The following is an 18,976-nucleotide window of genomic DNA, read 5'->3' as shown; positions in this document are numbered from 1 at the left end:
GGGCCCATTATATCTGTTATTCCACCATGTGGAGCATGTCAGACAGAAAACCATGACCATGCATCACTAGTTTTTTTAAAAAAAGTGTCTATTTAACAAAATATAAAAGCACTTAACTGAACAGAAATCCTCCCTACGTGGTGATTGATAGGAGGGCAGATGCAACAAAGCTTAAATGCAAGTCCTTATCAAACATGTACACCAACCCCACAGCGAGTTTCTCTATATTGCTTGTGCCACCACAGCCTCAAGCCTTCAGCTCCCCCCTGTCAAAAGTGGGACACTGCTGTCTTTGTTGCTTATGGGTGTGATTCTCCTAAAATAGGACACTTTTTTTTTTCCTCTCCAAAGAGAGTTTGTATTTATAGTTACATACGAAAGGGTAAAGGCTGCGTCAACTACAGCAGCAACACAAACACATTGATAAGATTCAAGTGTGCAAAACAGCGGTGTTTTATTGCTGAATGAGAAGCATGACTCGACTTTTTGTCAATTCCAAGTGAAACAAAAGTGCAAGTAAGCAATTCCATGCATAAGAAGTAGGATTTGATTTTCTTTCTTTCTTTCTTTCTTTTTTTGGCTGCTTCGCCTAAATCTAATTTTCTTTGCACGGATCAGCAACCACCACAAGTTCCTCGGAGAATGAGGAGCGCAGCACCTCCAGTGAGCTGTTGACGAAGGACGAAGGCCCGGTGGGCGGTGCTGGTGCAATGGGCCGTGTCAGCGAGGACCGTCACTCTGGACCATACAGGGACAATCTGATCGCCCAACCAGATGAGGCCTTACCTAAAACTGACATCATGGAGTCCAGGACGCCGCCAGCGCCGAAAAGGCCCCTCCCACAGTACCACGTAAACAGCACCTCCTCCCTCGTGATGCCACGTCCAAATTCTGTGGCAGGTACGTTCACTGTATTTCTTAAGCCTTTGCTTATTATGCAATTGAAGTGGCAGTTTTGGAATGTTGGGTAATGTGCTTATTCCTTTTGTTGTGTGAGGTGTTGATACATTAGCTGTGCTTCTGTTAACCTTGCTGGACACTTACGACCTGGTCAGAACAAGGGCCTTTCTGCATGGACTTTGCATGTTCTCCCCATGTGTGCGTGGGTTTTCTCCGGGTTCTCCAGCTTCCTCCCAACAGATCAGGGGATTGACCATAGGTGTGATAGTGGGTGGTTGCTTGTCTATGTACAGTATGTGGCCCTGCCATGGACTGGCGATCTGGGTGTACCCCGCCTATCGCCCCATGTCAGCTGAGATTGGCACAGCGCCACTCGGACGGAGGGATAGGTAATGTCTTCCTTCCAAAAAGATTTGTTCCGATAGGAATTTGCAATTCCGTCCATGACATGTACGCAAAATTAAAGGATCTGATTGCAGTGTGTGTACACGTGCATTAAGCGTTTCTGTGGACAGTGGACTATTGTGAGCTTCACTTAAACAAAACGTGTGTCCTGTCATTTGAATTGACATGGTAATTTCACGTTCTTTTAGTGAAACACACAGTAAAATAGGGTGAAATAAAAATTTTGGTAACGCTTTATATTAAGGCGCTTGTATTAAGCGTCAATAAGCGTTAATAAGGCCCTTATAAGTCCTTTTAAGATGCTTATCAACATTATTACGTGTTTATAAAACTATATAAGTGTTAATATTGTCATCGTAGCATAGTTAATATCAGACTATAAGACACTTGTAAGAAGCTTATTCCATCCGCCGTGTCTTTGTCATTGCCTTTACTAAGTGTTAATAAGCGTTAATAAGGCCCTTATAAGTCCTTATTAGATGTTTATAGTCTGATATTAACTATGCTACAATAACAATATTAACACTTCATTTTCTAAACACATAATAATGTTGATAAGCATCTAATAAGGACTTATAAGTGCCTGATTAACGCTTATTAACACTTAGTAAAGGCAATGACAAAGACACAGTTTATACAGTAAATACACACCATTTATTTTTTAGGACTTGTTTTTTTATACTCTCATTTAACTATTACTGTTAAAGCCATTTAGGCATGAAGCATGTGTTGGACCTGTGGAGCAGGAGTCTTCAGTTGAAGTTTGAACTGAGCACAAAGACAAATATCCAGAGGTTAGCGCTTGATTAAAATAACTGCCCCACATTAGAGGACAATTGGCCAGATTTCGGTCTTGAGCTGGCCCTCCCGAAAAATGGTGGCAGCCTACTGATTTAATCTGATTTAAACAAATTATACTGTAGTGTGAGGGGTTAACAGATTTTAATGTCATGATGCATCAGAGTCTTCCCTAATTGAATTCTTAGGATTCGTAGGATTCTCTCTACGATGTGGTGTTAACACGGGATGTTTTATTCTGAAAAGTAAACCGGATGTTTAATTTTTCTACTTCCTCTCCTGAAATCTCCTGAATTTATGCAGCTCTGCATGCTCTCCACTCTGATCCTCCCCATATTGGGGGTGTGGCCAGAGGAGGGCTGTGCTGTTTTATAGAAATGGCGGCAAAAACGTGGTTATCATACACTTTAAATAACACGTTTGAATTACTTATCTTATTCTATTTCATGCACCTTTTAACGACATGAAAGGTGTTCACATATGACACTTGAGCCATAAACCCGTTACCACAGCATATACTGTCGACCGGGAACATGTATAAACAGCTAACCTGGCTTTGTCTAAAGTGAGCGAAATCTGCCAACCAGCTCCACTAAAATCTCACCAATTAACATGTTACATTTTCCAGAAACTCCAGGAAGTCACTGCTCTCAGCCAAGAAAAGAAAATCCCACACACATAACCCCCCGTCAAACAACAACGTGTCCTTTTTGCACTTCCATTTTTTTGTAAGGAGAATACAAACGAGACATGATGTGTTAATGAGTGAACCAGTGAGTGAGTTGCTAAAGCTTCCATTATGCTGTCGATGAAGTAGGTTAATGAGCGAATGAATGTGACAGCTGTGACCTGGGTGATTAATTAACAGACTGATAAATATTGACTGAATGACAAACTGATTAAATCGATTGTTGACTTGACATTTTACACCAATTCATCCGACTTAACTTCCCCCCACACTGGAGCTGGATACGCACAGTGAGCACTAACATTTAAATATCCTTTGAGGCCTCCAGTTGTCATAAAAATGCCCCCCTCCCACCTCCCTCTGCAGTCACGATCTTTGCAAGTGCACAAGGCTCTTTTTCTTCCTTCAGATGTCAGTTCAGTTGTGGTTGGAGCAAAAGAAGAGATTCCCTAAGGAGTGGATTCACAGTAACGCCTGCCAGTTTCTCCTGTCAGCTGGTGCTTTCATTTAGGCTCTCTTGATGAAACTCAGCATAAAGATAAAAAAGACTTTTACTCTACATTCATGAAATAGCAACGTTGCACATATGCATACATGATGCCATACATTTGGCGACGAGAGATCAAATCAAATCTGATATTTTGATTTGACAGAGATTAGATTTCTTTGTACAGTTTTGCCCATTAAAATAGGGACTTCTTGAAATTTGATTGTTTTTGTGACATCAGTGGGAAAATTCTTACCAAAATGTAATGGGAACATACTTGGGTGATCTAGCCATCACAAATCTATCATAAACTGTAGACAGGAAGTGTTACTGATTGTTCTAAATGGTCATTTTACTGACCGGGATGGGTTTTCCTTTAGAACATGCAACTCTCTCCTCGCGATTATAAAGACGGTGGCAGTGCAGAGTGGCAAGTGGTTTGGTGACAATAGCAAGTAGATGTCTGACTGGGACTGGAAACCCCTGGGTCAAAAACTACAATAACAAAAAGAAAGTCCAAGAAACAGGAAGTTGAAGACACAGGCACTGGTATTTCCCGGAGACAAAAAGCATTCAAATGTTACTAGAGAAATTTCTAAGTCCCTTAGTCCCTTAATCCCAAGACAAATGTTTAGTTGGCCCGAACAATATTAAAGTAGATGAACTGGTGCCAACCGGAGAGCTGACCCAGGTGTTAAGTAGGAGACAATCAGTCCAGCACAGGTGATTCGGATGAGTAACCAATCCATTCTTTCATTTCTATATATACAATTTTCTCTAAAAAAAAGAAAAAAAGGGCTTCCTTCTCATCCTTGGTGGATGTCACAACACTCTGGGGAAAAAAGAATGATATAATAATGACAGCATGGAAGTGATGAGAGAAATTAGCATGGTCCATATGTATAAATACATACAGTGTATACATGTTCAGGTGTAATTTAGCAAGTAGTCAGTTTATAATTGGAAATCTATAGGAGACTGTGGCTCTGTCACAGCTCATGGTTTAAAGGTTTCCTGTGAAAATGCTAATTGCTGCTAATTACTTGCTTCATCACCCCACGAGTGACCTGAGATTGGGCCCATGATGGCAAAAAGCAAATGTACAGTGTAAGGACTAAAAGCCATCTAGAGCACTGTTTTTCTTCAGTGGACAAATCAGAGGCTTCGGATGCATCAAAATAGCAAATATGATATTTAATGCTTTTTTTGTTTGTTCTTTATGAAGTTCCTGTGTGTAAGAAATAGTGACATTATGGTGAGACTGCAGATTGGTCGCCTTCATATACCAGGCAGGATTGTGTTCTTCTTTATTTGCATTGAAAGCATTTTGAGACCACAAAATATGTATAACGTGTGCACAAAATACTAATTAATAATATTAACCATTCCCATGAATTACCTTGAGAGCTGCGCAAGCATAAAGTGGCGCAAGAGGGCTGAACCTGCATGATGGACAGAGATAGTGTGATTGAGTTCTATTTTAGGCTGGGATTGAGTTACAATATTCTCAAAAGCCTGACATTGCAAGGAATCCTTATAGTTAGAAAGACTTTCACAGATTCAAACTTCTGTGGTCAATAACATTTAACCAAAACAACATTTTGAGTCATAGTGAAGTAGACAACAAGCTACAACTTCATTACAATACAGTGTAGTGTCATCACACGTTCAGTAAATGTCACAGTGGTACTGTTTAGGATAATACACCGAGATAATACAGTCCCTGCACTCCACCTTCGCTGACGACAGCACGTAGAGATCAATGTAGTTTCTCCAGCTCTTTTTTGATGAAAATTAGATTGTAGCTTGTTGTCTATGCATGTGTTTTGGTTCAATGTTATTGATCCTGAAGGTTTGAATCTGTGAATATCTTTCTAACTTTACTTTAGTGTCACAGTTTCAACCATTTGCTTACCCAGCTGTCCAAGTTGTTGATGGTAATTATACTAAACCCACAAATTAGTATTTCATGGCCACAACAATTTAGTATTTTGTGCACGCAAATTAATATTTTGTGCGCTCATTTTGCGAGTTTTTCCCCCGTTATGTCTGGTGTAAAAAAAAAAAAGGACGGTTATTTACCATTTATATCAAGCAAGTGCAGTTACCTTACAGCTAACTCCTGAAAACAAGGCCACCATAGTTCCCAGACATGGTAAGGAAAGTATGGGGTGAACATCTTACCATTAGATGACACCAGTTCTTATATATAGAAGCTTTAGAACAAATGACAATGACTACAGGCTGAAAAACCACAAGCCTTTATCCCAAGAATTCACCCACCGGCACCTCTGAAGCTCAGTTATGAACCAGTTGTAAAAGTGATATTGATCCTTTTATCTACTTCTCTGCCAAAAAGTGAATCAGGCTATTTTTCTAAATGTCAAACCATTCGTAAAAGGTTGAAAAGGTGCTAGATGGGTTTTCTCTAGATGGTGTTTTTAAGTGTATTAACTACGCTGACTGGGGGTGAATGAAGGGATGAGGGGACGCAGGAGGGTTCGTCGGACCAGCGCTGCAGAGCTGACCTTTAAAGTGATGAGGGATCAACAGGGGTTGGAGGGTAATCAACCATACTGCCATCAGCAGGGAACAGAAAGAAAGGCGATCGGTGAGCATGGGGTAGGCGGCAGTGAGCAGTGTCCCATCAGCATGAACTGTCAGAGGTGGGTGGGGGGGATGAGCTGTGCTGGTGTCCCCGTGTCAAAGCGGCTGAAAATGTGTGTTAACTCTTTGGTCCACTGAGCCATTTGGCATGGCCGTCTTTAGCCAGCGATCTTTCTCATCCCACTCCACACCTCCTTCACACGGTTCTGCTGCAGACTGTTCTCTAGCCTCTCACTGCACTGAAGCGTCTTCTATCTTCACTACGCCACTTCAGCTCTTGCCTGACAATAACTGGAATAGCCTCCATGTTCCTGGCCCTAAAAGCCCTTTTAATGATGTTGAAAGGGTTTTCATGTTTTTGGTGTTCCAGAGTTGTATTATTTGCTTGTCCCCAATCTATTTTATTTCTCTCATAGTCACATTCACCCTGTAATTGATGTGCCTTGCATCAGGGAGCCCCCTCATTGTCCTTGTTGTACAGAACAGGTTTCATGTGCTCTTATTAGCCCTGGAAATTATAATATCGCGTCAGTCGTTTCATCTGCACTGCTGCAGGATGATGGACACTATGCAGATAAGCCAGCTATACCAAATATACAATCTGATCTGCCAAAGTGATGACAAGGATAGTTGACCTGTATGTACTGTAAGTCTTTGTAATTTTTATGAATTTATATATCTTACATAATATGTCTGTCCCATGTCCCATGTTTTGATTACCTGCATTTTAACTGGCACAGGTTGAGTGACATAAAGGCTTGAAAGGTCACTGATAAATCAAAGAAAAGTAGCTTCAAATTCGATGTTCTGACTGCCAAAAGGTTTTCAATTTGGACAGCGGGTTTATTTAAAGGTGCAGTGCATAACTTCTGGTGACTTTAGTTGTAGATTTTATTATTTTGCTTCTCTTTGGTCTTCATGAACACAAACAACTTGACATTATTTGTTTGCCGCGTCCTTCATCCGAAAACGGGCTCTGGCAAGCAATACTATCAGACCTGACTGAGGGAGCGTTTGTGTGCATAGAGCGGCAGAGCAGGGACGGACAGGGACAAGAAGTGTTTATGCCATCAAACTGCTGTTGTTTTTTTTAAATAATAGAATTAACTTCTGAAACTTTTCTTGGGTTTGTGTTTTCAGTCATACTCCAATGTGTTTGCAGCCGTCTCGCTTTACTCGTGCAATGTTGCTCTTGCCTGTCTAATGATAGGCAATGATCTAAACCCTGCTATACTGAGCTGATAGACTTAATCAGCATCACGTGAACTCATTTAACAAGGACTGTTGTAATGGATGTTTAAAAAGGGACACTTCATTTACATATTTTAATTGTATGTGTTTTAATATTGATTTTAAATGTGCATCTTTATTTCATTCCTGTCCTTTGTTTAGGTCTAAATACTGAGGCATCTAAGTCCAGACATTATGATGTTCTGGATCTTTACACAAGCAGATTTTTCTCTATCTGGGCCTCTCTGAATTTTAATTGAATACCACTGCACTATAATAAACATGAAAGTCAGTTAAGAGCCCAAACTAATTTAATGTCGTGTGACGCACGTCTGACGGTAGAGTGATGCGGTGATCTGGCCTGACGAAGGATGCTTAAAGAAGCCCAGTCTCTTCAGACTGTGAGCGTGTAACTGCTGCCTGAAAGCTTTAATTTCGATAACAGCGTCAGAGATTACTGCATTTAACATGTTGTACATGGCTATAGTAGCGCGAGAGGTCGTCATGTGTTCTGCGGCTGCACTTTCTCATCTATGTGTGACAAGACCATCCATCCACAATATGTTATAGATGAGTTCAATATGACCCTTGCTTTTTTTAATCCCACGCTGAAGAGATTACAACAGTAATTCCATCTTTTCAGATTTTACACAGTATATATACGTGTATATATATATACGTATATACAGTATATATTAAATCAATGCATGATTAAAATGGGTCTTTCTATGCAGATTGAGTTTCTTTTATAATACTATACAATATAATACCAACGCTAATTACAGTGTCATTAATTAACACTGTACATTTTGCACTGTAAAATGTTTGACTGTACAATAAAACACACAAGTATAGTAATTCTATTGTAAGTTATCGAAGTTCAAACAAATGTTACCGTCCAACTCAGGATTATGAATGAGCGCAGACCTAAATATGCAGAAAATCAATCGTCAGTAATAACCAAGAAATCCCAGTGACTATGGGCCGCTGTGACTAATCTGGTTAGTCCTTTGTCATGCCCAAATCCATAAAACCACTGAGATTGGTTTCTCCTTCATTAACGGAGAGAAAGCGAGTTTGGAAAAAGCCAAGATGAGACAAGATCAGTAGTTCTAAACTCTTTTTCTCGCCGACTGCTCCACGGATGACTGAGCAGTTGAATGACATTTAACTTTGGGAGCCTCCATCTAAGGAGCTGTGTGTATAAATGAAAATGTGCTGAAATATCAATTTGCCCCAGGAGGTCTGATATTAGTCTTTGACTTTTAGTTTCTGGACATTGAATCATGCATTACCTTTTTGCTTTTTTTGTTTTTACAGTTTATGTAAGAGATGCACATATATCACTCATTTCTGACTACAATTTGAGTACTAAGTAATAATTCTTAAATATAATTCCACTACAGTAGAAATTATTTTGTGAAACAAGTTAAATTTGTATTGTAAGATTATTCCTTTATTTTTGCTGTTCTATTTAAACTTATGGGTTTGACATTAAAAGATGAATATAAGAAAAGGAATACATATTTTAGCTTTTATTTCCAGGTATTTCCATCCAGATATGTTCAACAACTCAAAATATAGCCGTAGTGTTTGTAATGAATATATAGAATTACATTTAAGTGAAGAAGACTTTCACTTGTTGTATAGAGTTTAGTCAGTTTTGTGTCTGATGTGATACCGATATCACAACTTTCACTGTTTTAGGTCCAAATTTGTTGAAATTTGTGAAATTTGTTTCTGAATGGGCTCAGATCTACGGAAGCGCATTGCATTCACTTGAAAAAAGTGAATGAGTAATTTATTTTTTGGTCTGTTTTTCGGAGTAATTTATTTTTTTCTGTTTTTCAGAGTAATTTTTTTCTGATTTACTGAATTTAGAGCGCATTTGAAACAATAAACACATTCATTCCTTTATTGAGAGTTCGATTTATAACAACATGGATGGAATCAAGTTTTACTTTGATCTTTTGGTCTTTGGGTTTAAGACACTGGGAGATAGTCCTGTCCTTAAGTCACGTTGATGGTATTAGCATTAGATTGTCGACTTTTGAAATGCATTCAGGCTGGCTACGTACTGACTCAAGAGACGATCAGGAGACTGCTGAAAATATGGGAGTCACTTGCAGGTTGGAGGTTCTTGCGAGAGTTCTCAATAATTCAGGAAGAAAACTACTTAAAAACAGTAGTTTTTCAAATGAATGCAATGTACAAGTTGTCTGTACAAACTGTACAAGTTTTCAGACTGCATGTTTCCAGTCAGGCTTTTATTCTGATTACTACTACTACGAACATAGTTACTGTCACAACACTCAACACAATCATATCTCTTCTAGTGATTTTGGCAAGTATCGGATCAATACCAATACCGAATATAATCGAATCCCCTTGACTTCGGAAGTAACTGCCTTACACTTTATATACAACTATAATATTTTATACATGAACAATATTATTGGCAAGATATTGATATTGGATATTATTGGCTTTAAAATGTAATATCAGATATCGGCAAACATGCCAAAATGCAATCGACTGAATAAGATGCTACTTCCTTCTATGCTTGCGCCCACTCCAATTGCAATTTTTTAAAGTTTATATATTTTGCAAAATAAAAAAAAAAATATCTTCATCTGCTGCTGTGTGAGTATAAAAAATGGGCCAAAAATATTGGCCCATAAGTACTCCCGATATATCGGCACATTGGATATCAGCAAAAAAAGTTCACTTCCAAGTTCAAAGTCATCCCTAATTCTATCTAGAACATATTTATTCTGCAATAGATTCATAAAATATTGAATCCATGAAAAAGATTCATGCAGAGAAGATAACAGTGCCAATTATAATGCAAATGTTTCAAAAAGATTGAATAGACTTTATTACAGGACAACTCTCCCAGTAAAAGTTTTTACAGTGCACATAATCTTTGTGTTCTGCTGTGCAATGATATATATATATATATATATATATATATATATATAATGCCATAATACCAGAAAGAGGTTATTACATTTTCTAAAGGAAAAAGTTTGACAACACAACAAGTGAACTGAAGACTTGGTGTCTAAGTGTCTTGAACGTGAACCAGCCTGACATATAAACTCTGAAGTGAGAGTGGGAGTATAGATAGGCGACTGTGGGAGTAAACAGCTTTCTTCTTTTGTTGTTTGCTCTTCTGTGCAACACACTCTTTGTTTTTTTTCAATTATTTATTCATTATAGCAAGGTATGTGTTATTAGTAGCCGGTGCATGTTTGTGTTACAGCTGGTGATGTGTTCCCACTGATGATGACAAATTTGGTGTCATGTGACGTGTGGGACAGTATGAAACATTTGGTGATTTCGGACTCAGGCTTCAGATTACAAGATGACTTGTTTTCCTTTCGTCTTCTCGCCTCAAGGTCGCTGAGCGTTTATCGCTGAGAGCAACAGCTGTTTATGTCTCCCGTCTCCATGGATACGATCATTGATTTAAGCAATGAATTTGACACTTGTGTGGTATGCATGTGTATCTTTGCACATTTCCCGTGTCTCACTCTCGCATTTCTAATCCATTCCCCTTCCCGTCTCTCTTTCCAGCAACAAGCTCTACTCAACTGGAGGATTTGAGTTATTTGGACCACCAAAGGCCTACGGGACACAGGAGCTCCATACGCAAACACAACACAGCTGGACGCACAAGTGATGACGCCAAAGGTATTTTGTGGCTTAAAGGTGACAGTGTGTAACGGCACAGAGGGTTTATAGACAGTAAAGCAAAACACCATGTGATTTTTCAACACTATATGTCACCATGGTGACAAATCTAGCAGGTTGAAGTCATTAAAGGTCCAGTGTGTAATATTTAAGAGGGTTATCTGTCAGAAATTGAATATACTACCCATAAGTTTGTTTGTGTAGGTGAACTCTTTAAAAGAATTGTCTGGTTTTCATAGCCTTAGAATAAGGCAAGGGTCTCTCTTTACAGAGGCTGCCATCTTGCGCTTGACCAAACCAGCCAGAGCATGTGTATTAAAGCAGATGCTTATTACACAAACAAAGACTAGTGGCTCCACCCACTCTGAATGAATGAAAAGTCATTTAGAATTACAATTTACACACACACCAATTAGTTATCGTGAATTGAACTTCATCCTTGTTATCTATATCAATCTATCTATCTACATATCTATTATTTTATACATATACTGTATATTATTTTGATGTTAGAAGAACAAAAGTGTTTCTCATATTTTTCACTTTTTTTCGTTGGACTGGAGTTTGATATTTAATTTGTCTGACTTGTTAGACCCTGAAGTTATTTATTCACTTCTTTGTGTGTTGATTTTGGGTGATTAGAGTCTCACGAGAATTATATGCTAATTTAATTCAAGAGTTGTTTGAAACTGGCACTGTCAGAGATTTCCCTCAGTTACCCAGCAGTGCGCTGCAGTGAGTGGAAAAAAGAGTCTCTATGCCATAAAACCTTCTACACAAAAGACACAAAACATTACCGTAGTAGTTTTTAAATAATGTACTGTAAGTCTATACATTAAACATCATTTTAATTTGTCTGACTTTTAAACATCAACGTTTGACCGGTAGCTCGTTTTCAATAATGGATTCTCATTTGAATATGAATTACGAATAATACCCAGACTTTTAACTATGTCCTTTCCGTCTTTGCAGGGAGATTGGTGGCATTCAGACAGACTGACATTATGCTCAAACCGCTGCTGTTTGAAGTCCCCGGCATCACCGCCGATACGCCGTTTGTCGGACGGGACTGGCTCTTCACGCGTCTCGAGGAGGTCCTGAGGAAAACCAGCAGCTGTGAGGGACGCGGTGCTGTGATTGTGGGTAACGCGGGATCCGGCAAGACTGCTATCATCTGGCGGTTGGTGACGCTCAGCTGTCACGGCACGCGCACGCCACTTGGAGGTCCCGGCGCCCCTCACATCCCCAGCTCCTCCCCTAAATGTAACACTCCCACCTTTTATTTGCATCACTGTTATGTTCTTCTTGTGTGTGTGTTCTTAGGTCAGGCTTGTATTACGACTGAGAACAGTACCTTTACTCCGCCGCATCAGCACAACACATAGTATGACGTCTCATCGGTGCGATGACAATGAACGATGAACGACAACTAACCGTACTGTACCATTTTACTCTGGTACCCTAAAGGAAGGGTGCCAAAAAATGGAACGGTAGGGGCTGGTTATTTCGGTACTATTCCTAATGGAAACACAAAAAAATATTTACCGTACTGTACCAAACGGAACTGTTCCACTTGATGGAAACACGGCAGTATAAACCATAGGGAGTGACCACAATTTGGCTGTGCTGCATAACTTAAAATGGCTTTTTGGGGGGTAAGTTTTAGGGTTAGGGTTAGAATTGTGTTTAGGTCAGGGAAAGTGGTTAGGCATTTAGTTGTGTTATAGCCCTTTTCTCACTATGGCACGGCACGGTTTAGGTTGCATCTCCACTACAAAGAATAAGTACCTACTTAATGTGGGCGGAGTCATCACTGCACAGCTGCGTGAAACTGCGGTGACTTTGTTTTACACGCGACACAAACAAACGAGTGACTAGTGACTTGTAAAGCAGTTGTTTGTATTTGTTCAGTAGTTCCTCCGTGACCGCAGCATTATCCCACATTTCTTAGGATTGTTAAGTCATTTTAACTGGTCTACAGTTCGGCACTGTTCGGCTTGATTTCCGTGTCAGACGTCGCGTCGTCACGCATAGAACCTACTCAGCGTACTTGGAACCTCGCCAGAGCAGGTACAAAAAAAACACCCCCAGAATGTGGACTGTGTTGTGATTGGCCAGGCAATGAGAGCTTTCCCACTGTCCTGTGATTGGCCAGGTACCTGGACGTCACGTAATTAGCACATCAGCTCTCAGATACGCGGCTCCCCCTCAGGCCACGATGGATGCTCTGCATCTCAGCAGCTACAATGAGAGTAGTTCTTCTTCTTCTGCGATTGAATGTACGCAACCGGATGTGCCCGGACTAGTGCCCGAACCAGGAGGCGCTATGGTGGTGAGAGGAGTGGTGAGGTTTCCTGATGACATCATCAGCAAACGGAAGTGCCTTTCTGCTTTGCAGAGCCCAGGAAAGCAATAAAACCCTATTTTCTCAGCAGTGGCTGAACGGTTTGTTCTGAAAATGTAGGGTTTCATAAACGAGGTAATGACACAGATACACACACAGAAGCAGCGTTAATTGGAGCTTCCGTGTAGAACCGGTGGAAACATGCCATTAGTTAAGGTCAGGGTAAGGGGCTAGGTAATACGTTATGTGTCTTCGGTAAGAATGCTGCACAAGAAAGTTTGTGTGTCTGAAAGAAACAATCGAAGAACACAGCAGACTGCTCGAACTTGAATTCTCCACAATACTCCATTAAGGTCAGATTCTTGTACGATACGAGACAAAAAAAGCACTTTTTGGTGAGTTAGTAACTGGGTCATGCTCTCTACTTTCAAGTTCTCCCCTGAGGTTCCTCTGCTGATTGCACTTGTGTAAGGGAGAATAAGAATGTTATTTGTTTTCTGTTCATGAGTGGCACTAAACCTGACTAAAACTTCTTTTGTCTGGGGGAAAAAAAAGGGAAATCAACCTCTCATCCAACCTGTGCAACGCAGTGACATGCTGTGACGGGCTGGAGAGTTTTGTTTTTCATGTGAAAGTCCCGCACCTGGCATCATAAAAACAAGAACCCACGGGGGTTAAAATGCCCACAAATAGATGTTTTCTTTTTTTTTTTACACTATTCTAGTAATTTTACAATCAGGAAGAAGTGTTACGGTAATACCATCTCATATTTTAGTAATCACAAGTAATAGTAATAACTATGGAAAATGCATGTGGAACATACCGGAAGATGCTTTATAATATGGTAATTATCAATCATTAGCATTAGAAATAAGTTATTACTGTAACATTACCTCCAAGTTATCATAGTAGCACTATGTTGTTACTGTACTCTAAAGCCCCAGCCAGCATGTCTTTGTGTGCTCCACAAAGCTTATATTCAGGGTGACAATATGGGTCCCTCATAGATTTGGTTTCCATGGTGGCCCCACTCATGTTTGCCCACTCCAAGCTCATGCCCACTTTTGTACCCTTGTCAGGCTTCCAGACAAGTGGGCATGGGCTTGAAGTGGAAATTATGCAACTCCCATATGGTTACGTGTTATACGGGTGGGGCCACCATGGAAACCACGGACAAAAAAAACTTTTTTTTTCATTCAACCTGAATATAACCCTTATGGGGCCAACATGGACATGCTGACCAGGACGTGCTACCGCACAGTACAGAATAGCAGTATTCAGTAGTTTATTACCTCTTGATATCTGTGCTATGTGTTGTGTGTTGGATTCTGAATCGTCCGCCTTTAAAGCAAAAACTCTTGCTGCGTAATGCGATCGTTTCCAGTCTTGATTACAGATGTACTAATTAATTGTAGCAGTTTAATTGTGTTTCTTCACTGACTTCACTCCTGACACTCCTCCGCTCACACACACACACACACACACACACACAAGAGACCTCATCTAACACAAGCGTAAATGCCAGCGCTGCATTCATTGTTGCTTTGTGCTGTGTGCAGGTGGGGATAAGCAGAGTAGAACAGGCTCCAAACAGCCAGCTGAATCCCAGCCCAGCCAGAGTACTGCTGCTGCTGCTGCAGGAGCAAACGATGGTACAGCACAGAGGAAGGAGGCTGTCAGATGCCTGGCTGCCAAGGTACCTCACGCCACACATGCAGAAACACTCACACACGAGCCCACATATTTGCACAGCATCCGTAGTGAGGACAAAAATGCATTCCCTAGCCCCTTACCCTGACCTTAACCATCATAACAAATGTCTAACCCTAATGCTAAAACCAAGCCTTAGCCCTCAAAAAGCCCTTGATCATGCTGACCTTGATCTCACCTTAAATGGTGTGTATTTATATAGTTCTAGTCTTGATGACCGCTCACTAAAGTTTCGCCATTCATCCATTCACACAGCACATCTACGTCGATTAACGGATCTGGGAATCAAACCCGGGACCTGTACCTGTTGAAAGTCGAATCACTCTACAGCAACACATTAGCATAGCTGTTAGCCATGAATGTTTTTAGCAAACTTTACTTTTTACAACTTGAGACAATATTTGCCTCTATATTTTGTATTACTCTTATTTTATTAGTGCCTTTAGGTAAACGGAACAAAGTAAAATTTGCAAAAATAATTATAACATCATCTTCCAAGGGCCTTTCTGCATGTTCTTGTGCACAGGTGTTCTCCAGGTTCTCCCACTGTCCAAAAATCATGCAGAGGTTAATTGGATATTCTTAATTGACCATATTTTTGAGTGTGAGAGCGAGTGGTTGTTTATCTTTGTGTGTTGGCCCCGCAATGGACTGGTGACCTGTACCCTGCCTTTCACCCTGTGTCAGCTGGGATTGGCTCCAGTGGCTCGTCATGTGGGGGATAAAGTGGTAGACGGTGAATGCATGAATTCAACCACAGGTGACAAATGAGCGGATAAAAACAACAAAGGGCAGCGCAGCCACTGGCAGTGGGAAGAGTGTTAATTGCCTTTTTTAGCAGGTTCACACAGGTTCACAAATCCTCCAAATACCCACTAATTTCAGTGTGAAGGAGGTCTTACACCTGATGCTGAATCCAGGAGATGGTTATCTCATCCAGCCATAATGACTGGAAACACCAAGCATCCACAGTTGGATAATTATGCATTATATCTTGTTTCTTTGTTATGTGAAAACTGTCTCTACATTATGTGGACAGACTATTTTTAGCTCTGGGCAGTAACAAAACAAACCAGAGGAGGTTAAAAAAAAAAAAACGTTCTTTTTTTAACACCTTTTTTCACAGATCAAACAAGTGAGATATGACAAGTAAAGTGCCAGTGAGCTGTTACTGGCCCTCTGGAGAATGGGGCTGAAGGAGTCTGTGAAAATATATAATTGTGATTTTTCTGTCAGATGTTGCAGTTTGACTTGGAATATAATTCAATAGAGTCAAAACATTCATGAAACAGTGGGATTTAGTGGCTTCTAAGATAAAATAAGATAAGATAATGGGGGAAATTTACAGTGTCACAGCAACAAATTGAATGACAACCAGTTTAATAATATAAAGCAGGGGTTCACAAACATTTGGTCGCAGGAGATTTTGGGGTCCCCAAACAAATTTGCAGAATTTTCCCAACCTTTTAGTTAAGATGTATGTGTTATTTTTTTTAAATAACAACAATTAAGATATAATGTATATATAAGATGTAATATAAAAATGTAATATAAGATATCTCTTGGCTCATAAAAAATGGTTTGTTCACTGATGTGAGATGTTTTACATATGGCTGTAAATGAATTGTTATATTCTGTGCAAATTTGCTCTCGTATTGTGCTTTATATTTTGATTTGGGTCACAATAGTTTGCCATCTGTAAAAAGTGGGTCGTCATCCACATTATGCTAAGCTAACATGACAATAGCAAAAGCATAATGGTACAAATCTTGCAAAAGCTGCTTAACCTTCTTAAGTGAATGTAACACCTTCTTAATGTTAATGTAAAGCCAAACAATTACTTCGATATTTAAATAGGATGAGATTAATAGAATATAACATATAACATAGAATAGAATAGGATAGAATAGAATAGACCTTCGCCAACATAAAATCATAAAAGGAGACACACAGAAAGTCATAAAAACAAAACACAGTTAAAATAAGATACGTGATAGTCATAAATACAAGAGATAGACATATGAGACATTTGTAAAAGACATGAGAGAGAAAAAATTACGAGATGAGACGCGATAAGACAAGGTAATCACAAAGCCACAAGAGAACATGCACAGCAACACAAATCCACATATTTGTGTTGTTGCCAAGCAGGCTACTGACTCACCTGCACTTACAACAGGAAGGATGGAAGAAATCATAATCTTATTAGAAAAAAAAATCCTACTCTTGATGGCCCTGCATTTCTCTGTGTGATAATATAAAACAGCATCAATAATGACTGTTGCAAGCCTGCAAGGAAAACAGGACTCAGCTCAAAGTAATTAAAAAACAAACAACCCGGCTCCTTTTTGTTTTTTGTTGTTTTTTTAAAAAATTGTTTTGATAAAAGATGCAATTCTGCATATATGTGACACTCGATGTTAATGTCAGGGTGTTCTTCTCTCTTTTCTGGGCACATGTAGAACATGCTGCTGCTGATTGCATCACACAGATGACATGGAAGCTTCTAAATTTACTAACTTGGCCTCAATAAGAGTTTCCATGGGAACTGGACAGACTACTTGTGATGGCGATGGTGTTCGCTCAAAAGTAAAATCACTGATCATGTCATTTTTTACAGTATGTGTGGACCACATATGGTGAAAGCAGGAGGCTGTACGTGAATGCTATTAAATATGTATAATATGTAGGCACAAAATACACACAGTGTTTCTGTGTCTGCTCATTTTGAGGCACTCTCTCCTTGTGTTCATCACGTTTTTCTTCCTTTTATTGCAAAAAAGCAGCATTGGTATGTTTCATTTCCCTCGCCCTTTTATTTACCTCTCAGTCTCCTAACTCAATAAACCAGTGTGTTTCAGAGATGCTCTGCGGTAATGTGTTGAACGAGCGAATGCTAAGTTATGACTCAGCCGCCGCTTTCCTTGTGTTTACAGCAAATTTCGCTGCTATTTTATCATAAACTTTATTGCTTTTTATATTCTGTGACATCAGTCTTTTTAATGACTGTCCTTCTTTTTTGAGATCTTAACACATCTGAATTGATGCAGTCAAATTTCTTCCTTCCTTCCTTGATTGTCAACCATTCTACATCACTCAAAAAGAAACTCAAAGTGTTCACTATGACTATAAAATGTGCTTGATAAAACTTCAGAGCTTATTCATCATTATTAAACTAAATTAATCCCAGTGCTTATTGTATTGTGAACATGAACCACAGCTGTACATAGGTTTAACTTCTATATTCAGACTTTCCTGCTACTGAACAGTTGTTTTTTTCCACTTTTTTACACAGGCCTCATCTTGACCAGATTAGATGCTCACTGGCCCCCAGGTCATTTGAGTTTAATACCCCAGCATACATAAACAAACCAACTAAAGTACCGTATCCAGACACAATATTGTAAACTAACTGTTCGGAGACATCCTGCTGTAGCCACTGAGTTTCTACTTCTTTATGCCATTGCAATACATCCACTGTAAACATTAGCGTGTGGTACCTTGGCCGCAAGCTGGGCAAGGCCACACCCCCACCCTCCACCTTGACCTGCTCCTCCTCATTAGCATTTTTAAAGCTGAAATGAGTCATTTTAGGAAAGCTCATTTAGGGACTGGCTCGTAGTGGCTGTAATTCTCTTCTGTGGGAAAGAGACTTTAGATATAGTATTCGTGTGCCCCTAAGGCCAATATCAAAGCATCCAAAAAGCAGCATGTCATGGGACCTTTAATTAACCCAAACCACAAGGGGGCCACATGCAGTGTACTCCTAGTGCCGGTCCCAAGCGCAGAGATATGGCAGTGGAAGAATGGAATCCAATATAAAAAAAAATCAAATATGGGGATCATCCTCTAGAGAGGGCAAAAAAAAAAGTTTTGATTGTTTTATGTAAGCAAATGTAGTAGTAAACAGTAGTAAACGAGTAGTTGTGAATGTATTTGTTTGTTTACAGGGATTTAAATCTGGATCATCATATTCCAATTAATGTTATTATTATTATAAAAATATTTATTATAACCTATTATAACCTTTATTTATCACTCATTATGTCAGAAAAAATTTAATTTTTCCTCCCCAAATCATTATTTCTGGGTTCTATGTCCACCGTGCATT

The 18,976-nt window shown here is 39.6% G+C and overlaps 1 protein-coding gene across 2 annotated transcripts in view; it reads left to right on the top strand.

The window, feature by feature from the left end:
• Positions 1-18,976, top strand: part of LOC122772350 (protein TANC1-like) — a 63,211-nt gene that overhangs the window by 13,545 nt on the left and 30,690 nt on the right. For both annotated transcript variants that reach the window (XM_044030336.1, XM_044030337.1), the window contains 4 exons: positions 619-900; positions 10,695-10,811; positions 11,784-12,074; positions 14,715-14,851. In XM_044030336.1, the coding sequence (XP_043886271.1) occupies positions 619-900; positions 10,695-10,811; positions 11,784-12,074; positions 14,715-14,851 (827 nt within the window). The remainder of the gene's footprint in view (positions 1-618; positions 901-10,694; positions 10,812-11,783; positions 12,075-14,714; positions 14,852-18,976) is intronic.

Source organism: Solea senegalensis, linkage group LG7 (genome assembly GCF_019176455.1).
Source record: "Solea senegalensis isolate Sse05_10M linkage group LG7, IFAPA_SoseM_1, whole genome shotgun sequence".
Lineage (NCBI taxonomy): Eukaryota > Metazoa > Chordata > Actinopteri > Pleuronectiformes > Soleidae > Solea > Solea senegalensis.
The sequence above is the reverse complement of the archived record's forward strand: the minus strand, read 5'-3'. Positions and strand labels throughout refer to the sequence as shown.